The sequence below is a fragment of the Pelodiscus sinensis genome, chromosome 3 (genome assembly GCF_052426305.1).
Source record: "Pelodiscus sinensis isolate ZL-2025 chromosome 3, ASM5242630v1, whole genome shotgun sequence".
NCBI classification, from domain to species: domain Eukaryota; kingdom Metazoa; phylum Chordata; order Testudines; family Trionychidae; genus Pelodiscus; species Pelodiscus sinensis.
The window spans coordinates 199,436,052-199,444,562 of NC_143054.1; the positions used below are offsets into that span (position 1 = coordinate 199,436,052).

The following is an 8,511-nucleotide window of genomic DNA, read 5'->3' on the forward strand; positions in this document are numbered from 1 at the left end:
CGTTTGTCCTGGTGGTGCACAATTGCACATGCCTTGGTGCACAAAACAAAATTTATTCTGCACATAGGTGGGATCGATTAGAGAGAACATTGTTCATGGCCCAGATTTTCACAAATGTAAGAACTCACATTTCTGCAGGATTATCTCAGTTGCAGGGCACTATGGCTGTAGGGACCACCACGATTCTCTGTGTAGTCTCAGGAACTGTGCATGAAATGGCAACTGTGTGGGGGCAGCATCTTTACACGGCAAATTTACTGACCATGTGGGCGCGTATTTCTTCCGCTGAAATACTTTATTTGTGAATAATTCGCTGTTGCAATGCCCAGTGTCACTTCATCATACAAGATCAAATGCAAGCCTTTCCTAATCCAGTGGTCACCAGCAAGTAGATCAAGATCTACTGGTAGATCTTGGAGCCTTTGACAGGTGATCCTGGGAGCCTCCTGCTTGGTGTGCAGGGCATGGAAACAAGAGGAAGGGGGGTGCTGATGTCAGGGTGCCCCTCCCTCTACCCTGTACTCAATCTACACAGAGCAGGGGGGGCAGGGATGGAGGGAGTTTGCTGGCTACTTTTGGGAGTTGTGCAGGGCCAGAGTAGGGGTGAGACTGCCTTAGCCCCCTGCACCAACACCCAGAAGCCACCTGTGGGTGCCCAGCTGGAGCCTGCATTCCAAACCCCAGCCATGAACCCCTTCTGCAGCCCAACACCCTGCCCCCAGCATGATAAAAGAGAGTGAAGATGGGGGAGGGAGGATGGAGTGACCGGGGCGGGGCCTTGGAGAAGGGGCAGGAAGGAAGTGGGGCAAGAGTATTTGGGTTTGAGGTAGATCCTGGATTGCACTTCAATTCGAAAAGTGATCTCGTGCTTAAAAAGGTTGGAGACCCCTGTCCTAATCATTTCCCATGAATAAAGATCACAGAGGGAAAAACGGTCCATTGAATGGGTGTTTTTTAATTCAAGTGCATGAGAACACTAGTCTCCTTTTCGGGCAGACAAATTAGCCTTTGAAATCAGTATCACATAGTTAGATAGAACGACATATGCGACTACTGTGCAGCGTAAGTGTGTGTACATCTAGCCTGGTGAATCCGTCTGCGTCTAAATTAACATAAAGAACCACGTCCACCTCCAACTCTCCTGTGTGGGCAGGGGAAACTAGAGGCGATGTCAGGAGCTGGCTGATTTCCGATAGGCCTTGCTCCGGGCGTGCGTCCTAAGGAGCGGCATTCAGGGCGGCCATCTTGTGACGAAGGGAAGCAGAGACCGAGCGCAGGAGACGGGATTCTGTTGAACGTGCCCGAGCTATGCAAGGACACGGTTTAGAAATACAAACACATCAGTGGTGTTGGGTCCAAAACTCTCCTGTCCGCCTAGGGAGGGCGGCTGTGTGGAGGAAGCAGGTCACTCCTAGGCATAGTCTGATGAGCAAGCCCCAGAGCAGTGGGGCCATGCACCAGCAGCTCCTCTCATGTCCTTGCGCTCAAAAGGGACCGGGATACTACAGGATGAAGAGAGGCACCTGACTAGGTAGAACGAGAGCAGGGGGAGAATCAGCAAAGCGACTGGGCTTTCCCACAACCCTGGATGGATACAAATCGATGATGTTATTGGAAAAAACTGTCAGATTTTTTTAAATGGAAATTGGATTTGTCATTATCAATTATAAGGTGTTTTCTTTTTTAAAATGCACCATTTAAATCCAATCTGAATGCAATACAAAATAAGTTCAGGCTTTAACCTATCTCTTAAAACACTGAAATAACAAATATGCCGACTCCATGAACGTCTGTCACCAGCTTTGAGTTAAAGGCTGCTTTTCTGTAGAAAGAAAGAATCGGCGGGGAGGGGGAGACTAATGTTTGAGGCCACGTTTTGTGACTATGGCACAGCAGATCAGCCTGCATGACCTAGGAGCCTGGGTCATTTTCAAGAGACTTAAGCTAGTAGGAATTGAAGTGAAGTTTATCTCATTGAGCTGGAAGGGGCCTTGAGAGGTCATCGAGTCCAGTCCCCTGCCCTCACGGAAGGATCATGTACCATCCCTGACAGAATTGCCCCAGATCCCTAAATGGCCTCCTCAGAGATTGAGCTCACAACCTTGGGTTTAGCAGACCAATGCTCAAACCACTGAGCGATCCCTCCCCCCACTTCTACTTAGGCAAGTTTAAAAATGTTCCCAGAGCGACGTGCGTTCATCAGTCGAATTCAGTAGCCGCAGCGAATCCCTTTGTGTAATAAATCCCGTAGTTGTAAATGGGAAACACGCTTTGATGAGAGGGTGTCCCAAGCATTGAAGGTGGTTGTGTGTAATGAGAATAAGTTTTATACGCACCGGGCAGCGAGCGAGCCCGTAATCTGATTTATTCCTTCACTGACTGGTGAGGCCTGGTCTCACTCCTAACTGACCTGCAAACCCTTTGGCCTGTTCCAGACGAGGCACTTTAACAGCCCGTACTTGGTGTATCATGAGAAGATCAAAACCAGCCGCGTATTCATCCGAGACTGCAGCATGGTGTCGGTGTACCCCCTGGTCTTGTTTGGAGGAGGGCAGGTCCACATGCAGCTGCAACGGGGGGAGTTTATTATTTCGCTGGATGATGGATGGATTCGTTTCGCAGCAGCCTCCCACCAGGTAATGAAAGCGGCCAGCAAGATTGTGAGTGCCTGCCTCACACCGTGCTCGGCTCCTGCAACAAATGGGCTGGAGAGCACACAGGAGAGGTTATTTCATGTTGTTTGGGGGGGTTTCCCTGTTGGCTTCAGGTGGCGGAGTTGGTGAAAGAACTTCGCTGTGAACTAGACCAATTACTCCAGGACAAGATCAAGACGCCCAGCATGGATTTATGCACGTGCCCACGAGGATCCCGTATCATCAGTATGATTGTGAAGCTTGTGACCACCCAGTAATCTGAGAAGTACTTTGAGAGAGACTCGCTGCTAAGTATTGCTTGGAAATGGACTCTGGTCTCTCAGTGTGCCGCCGATCCTGGGAGAACTCGGTCAATGAGCCATCTTAGCTTTCGGAAACCAGTGAAAGAAACAAACTGAAGCAAAACGAAAGGGTTCTCAGAACAAACTAAGGAACAGGAAGCTAGAGGCTCTTGGGATAGCAATAGAAAACGCCAATCAGAGACGGAAAGCGTAGAATTCGTTGTAAAAAAAAATGAATTTTGTTAAGTGCTGGGAATATGTTTTATGTATTCTCATTTTTGTCCCAGTTGTATTTTTCTCCTCTATAGCACTTTTAAACAACTTTTGTTAGAAAGACCAAGAAATCATGTGTTATGCAGCTTGCCCTGGAAGAATTACCTAGGTGCAGAGAGAGAGAGCGAGCGAGCGAGAGCGCAAGTACATTAGCTGGTCAGGCTTCCCAGAACTTTTCTAAATTCTGAATAAACTGTGCGGCCAAGAATTCCACCTTCCTCAGCCGTTTTGTCTGACATCTGCAGGTGCCCATCGTTTTAGGATGCAGCAGGTGTTAATGAGCTCCACTTAAGGACTAGTACATGTGCTGGGCATTAAACGAGGTGATAGTAAGTGTGTTGGTGTCTCATTGGTGTGCAAAAGCTGCTTTGCCCCTAGTGATTCATTGGTCTGAATGTTGGTGTGTGTTTGAACCAGGCTATGACTATGCGAAGATTTCATACCTCCCGTTTCCTGGCGAGGGGCGGTTCACCAAGATGGTTATAGGCCGAGTGGGGCTGGGACACGCGCCCTCCCTCTCCCCCATGGGGACTGGCCCGGGCTCCACCACACGCCCCCCTGAACATTCCTCCATGCCCCCACAGGGATCGCTGCTATAGGGTGTGTCTTGCACCCACATCATGGCCTCCGAGGCTTAGCTGAAGCCAGAGGAGTCGCTCCAGTGGGCTTGGGGCCATGCCCAGAATTCCCCAGCCAGCTGGGCAAGGAATGGTCCCGCCTCTTTGTTCATTGGTTTGAGTAGATTACTCTCGGGCTAGAAGTCGTTTCCTGCTGTCATCCCTTATGAAATCTCTGAAGGCGGCAGAATCTTCCTCCAACACAGCTGCTTGGCTGGCGGTCCGTAATTCTCCCGCTTTCTAAGGGCCAGCCTGCTCAAATACGCTCTCTTCCCAGGAAGGCTGGAATCTTCCCTCCATGGTTTCGTTGATGTTCATGAGCCTCCGGGGTGGATCAATGTGAAAGGGAAACTCTTCTCCTTAGCAGGACGTGGCCCCGCTTTCCCGCAGTGCAGGCCGGCTGAAAAGAAGCCGCTCGTGTCGAAGTTTTAGAAGCTTTCTAGCTAAACCCTCATGGGGGGGGGGGGGGGCGGGTGATGGAGCCAGGGACCTGGAGCACTTGGGTGTGATCGTGAAATATGGGTCTTTGCCTCTGCAGTACTGACTTTCAATCGAAGAAAGACGCTTCCAGCAATGGCTGTTCAGTGGCTTTGAGCAGGAGCTGGGGCCTCGTCTGACAGTCTGATTTGCAGATTGGACTCTCGTTTTTAGACGTGGGTGTGAGGCGCTCGGCGCGGCTGCGAGGGAGACGACAGCTGCGACGCGGGAGCCCCGTGGTTTTGCGTGCTCACGCGTTTTCCTACCACAGAAGGCTCCTTTGTGTGGCCACAAGTGGAAGCGTCGTGGCCTTCCCCTGCTGCGTGAGGAGCATTTGAACAGTGGCTGGGTGCTTCCCAGGGGAGATGCATCGTCACCCTAGCCAGGGAAGACTGGACACCCCTGATGGGCCCTTCACTCGGGCGCTAAATTGTCCTGCTTCCTCTGCACTCCTGGTGCAGATGGCCTCTGTGTAACGCAGTGACTGCGTCAGCCCTGGGGGCAGGAGGAGAACAGCCGGCTTGGGAAAGCCCACGCCCCAAGGGCTCTGTCGGAATGGACAGGAAAAGATGCTTCACTAACGGCAGGGAGCCCCCGGGCAAAGTGGGGGGGAGCCAGACCAAGTCCGAGCCATCACAGGAGCAGGTAGGGGGCTGGCCTCTTTCTTGTTAGTGGCATGAGTTAAGTTTCCTAAGGGCCACCACCTGGACTTGGGCCTAGGCATAGGGAATGAGTCAGACCCTGGCAGAGGCCGTTCCTTGCCCTCCAATTTCCCAAATACCGTGGAGTGTCTGCTTGTGCAATAAAATAACCACCCGCGAGCTCTGCTCGGGGCATGAACTAGGTGAACGCTGGGCGACTTACAGAAACCAGCCTCCATGGGAACACTGCATGAACGACTTAGAACAAGCCAGAGCCATTTGCTGAGGGAAAATATGGCAGGACACCACGAGTAGTAAGAGAGGTTTGCAGTGGGGAGGGATTTAGAGACTAGGGATGTCATCCCTGCTCATCCTGCCTACCAAGCCATTGATGGACCTGCCCTCCATGGATTTATCTAGTTCTTTTTTGAACCCTGTTATAGTCTCGGGCTTCACAATGTCCTCTGGCGAGGAGTTCCACAGGTTGTGTGAAGAAATACTTCCCTTTGTTGGTTTTAAGCCTCCTGCCCATTCATTTCATTGGGTGGACCCCCTAGTTCTCGTGCTATGTGTAAATAGCACTTCTTTATTTGCTTTCTCCCCACTAGTCATGATTGAAAAGGTCAGTGTGATAGATCCATGCCTTGGGCCCTTCAGTTATCAGCTGGGATCCTGGCTATCCCTGTGCTGATCTTGGAAGGAGTCCTACAACAAAGGCAGTGAAGATGCTTGGTACTTCTCAAATGAGTCTGCTGTTTGGGCTAGGGAGGAGAGAGAGGATTTCGGTGTGGGGGGGGGGGGTTGAACATCGGAGAACAGGGCACCAACCGTTTTATCCTCTTTGCAGGTCACCTTTCAGGAGAACTGGGCGAGCACTGTCACAGTTAAGCCACACTCATTACCGTTTGCTGTTATCTGACGCACTCGCTTTCCTGGGAGATGTCCCACTAACGAAGATGCTGTTTTAGCCTGGCCCATTAAGGGTACTGGGGCGTTTGACATTTCCCCAGCCCCTTTCGTACCAAAGTGCTTACAGATGCTACACGGCGGGCACAGTGCCGGGGAGTGGCAGGCAGAGTTTGCCCGCGCCAATGAAACAGCAGCACCCTGCCCTTCCACACGGGCTGGGCTCTCAGGGCGCGCACGGGGTAGGCAGCCTCCATCCTTCATTCGGGACGGAAAAGACATTACAGAATACAGTGTATGGCACTTGCCTGCCTGCAGGAGCGAGGGCTACACCAGCCCTGCTTCACACCTGCCCCAGACAGCCCTGTTAGTGCGCTAGCAGAGCCCCAGGACTTCCTCGCCCGCCACAAAGCACTTCTGTCCAGCAGCCGCCTTCCCGCCAGCACGCAGCAGCGCTCAGTCGTGCAGGGCTGCGTGAATGCCTGGTCGCGCTTGGTAGAACTCCAGGGAGCAGCCTTACAAATCGCTGGGACTTTCCTCAGGCAGCGAACGACTGTAGGCTTTACCCTACACAGCTTTTTGCAACTGGGTTTTCCTCACAGGACTGTGTCAGCTACGTGGGGCGTCCATTCCGACCAGTCTGCCTAACGCCAGTGGTCGCAGTGCATTCTGGGAAAATCCCTCGCGCTGTCCCCAAGTGCCTTTGCAAGGGATAGGGTGCTGAGTGGGCTTTACCAGAAGGGGGAGGGAACACGCCTGGGCTCCCTTGCACGTACTCCTTGCTGACTGATGGGTTATATGGGCTCCCTTGCACTGTCCTCGTCTTCAGCAAATTATCGGTCAGATTTCGTGTGGCTGGTTTGCTTGGCTAGCATGTATACTAGTGTCTGAGCGAGCCTGCCGCCCCAAGGCAGTTTCTCTACGGAAACTAAGGTACAGACGTGATGCTGAGTTCATGACCTAGGCTCTGGTGTGAATTTCTTGGTTAGGTTTTTATAGGGGGAGCACAAACTCTTTGGCTACATCTAGACTGACATGATTTTCCCCAAATGCTTTTAACAGAAAAGTTTTTCCGTTAAAAGCATTTGCGGAAAAGAGCGTCTAGATTGGCACGGACACTTTTCCAGAAAAGCATCTGCCAATCTAGATGCGGTTTTGCGCAAGAAAGTCCTGATCGCCATTTTCGCCATCGGGGCTTTTTTGCACAAAACAGTTTTTAGCTGTCTACACTGGCCCTTTTGCGCAAAAACATTTCCGGAAAAGGGCCTTTGCCCGAACGGGAAGGTCAAAGCATTTGTGCAAGAAGCACTGATTTCGGACAGAGCGTCAGGGCTTTTGCACAAAATCAAGCGGCCAGTGTAGACAGCTGGCAAGTTTTTGCGCAAAAGCAGCCGCTTTTGTGGAAAAACTTGCCAGTCTAGGCGCAGCCTTTGAGGCCAAGACTCTGGCTTCCTATACGTTTGTACAGCACCCAGCAGAGTCGAGTGCGAATTCTGACGGGGGCCCTCCGGCGCTGATGCCATGTGCAGAATAACATACCAATGAAATCTGGCTTGTCCATGCTGCCAGAAGTGGCCGCCTGTCTAGAGAGCCTCTGTATGCTGTACTTGCCCCTGGAGCGTGTTGGTGACTCCAAAGCTGTACCCCACCCTGGGAGAACAGCAGCACAGAGGTGACAACCCTGGGACTGCATGTTCAACGAGGAGCAGATTACAAACTGGCATCCTTCGTGTCTCCTTCCTGATCCACATTTCTTCCCACCAAACCTGAATTGGGCTGCCCTCGATCCTGCTCTCATTGCCGTCGGTGGGTTCACGGGGGATTGAACGGTGGGCAGAATTTGGGCCATTCGGCCCAGAGCGTGGCCCACCCGTGGCTGTGCTGCTGTAGTGGAGCAAAGCAGCCATAAACCAGCACAGCTGCCTGGTGCAGGATGTGTTCACTGATGACTGTGGTGTGTAGTAAGATGAGGGCCTAAAGCAAAAGCCCATGTAGCACAGGCCTGGTCTGAGGCCTAGCTAACAAGGAACAAAACCTGGCTAACAAAGCAAAGCTAAGCTGTGAGCAAGAGGCAGGCCCCTGCTCACAGAACTTGGCACGAACAGGGCTGAGAGCGCAAAGCACTAACGGGTAATAGGCCCAGGTGTAGAACAGTCATTGGTACTAGGTACCGAATGTAGAACAGTCACTGGTACTAGGTACCGAATGTAGAACAGTCACTGGTACTGGGCATAAGTTGAAAGCACATGGTACCACCAGCTCATTGAAAAAGACCTTGGGACCCACTCCCCACAGATACTGACCCAGGTTCAGGAAAGGGTCTAACAGGACAGCATGGTGGATAGAGATGATCTAATCGAACCACGAGGTGCAGGGTGATGGGTGGTATCTCAGTAGAATCAGAGGGTGTAACCTGACACGTCAGGAGTGTTGTGTAACTTGTTGGTACCTGTGTATAAAGTGGAGTCCTGGGGGACCAGTCTTTCTTTGTCTAGCTGGGGAGCAGGGGTGTTTCCCAGCGGTTGAGCTGAGGCCAGTGTTACGGGGTACATGTGTAGTGGGTTCAGCAGAGTCTACTGACCACTATGACTGTAGTTTGCTTGACAATAAACTGGGCCGGGCACCTTTGATCCTTATCTGACTTACGGTCTTTGGGGGCTCT

The 8,511-nt window shown here is 51.8% G+C and overlaps 1 protein-coding gene across 3 annotated transcripts in view; it reads left to right on the plus strand.

The window, feature by feature from the left end:
- DHX57 (DExH-box helicase 57) overlaps positions 1-3,416 on the plus strand; it is a 42,483-nt gene extending 39,067 nt beyond the window's left edge. For all 3 annotated transcript variants that reach the window (XM_075925814.2, XM_006116254.5, XM_006116253.5), the window contains exons 23-24: positions 2,436-2,636; positions 2,768-3,416. In XM_075925814.2, the coding sequence (XP_075781929.2) occupies positions 2,436-2,636; positions 2,768-2,911 (345 nt within the window). In that variant the 3' untranslated portion in view covers positions 2,912-3,416. The remainder of the gene's footprint in view (positions 1-2,435; positions 2,637-2,767) is intronic.
- Positions 3,417-8,511: the final 5,095 nt, after the last annotated feature.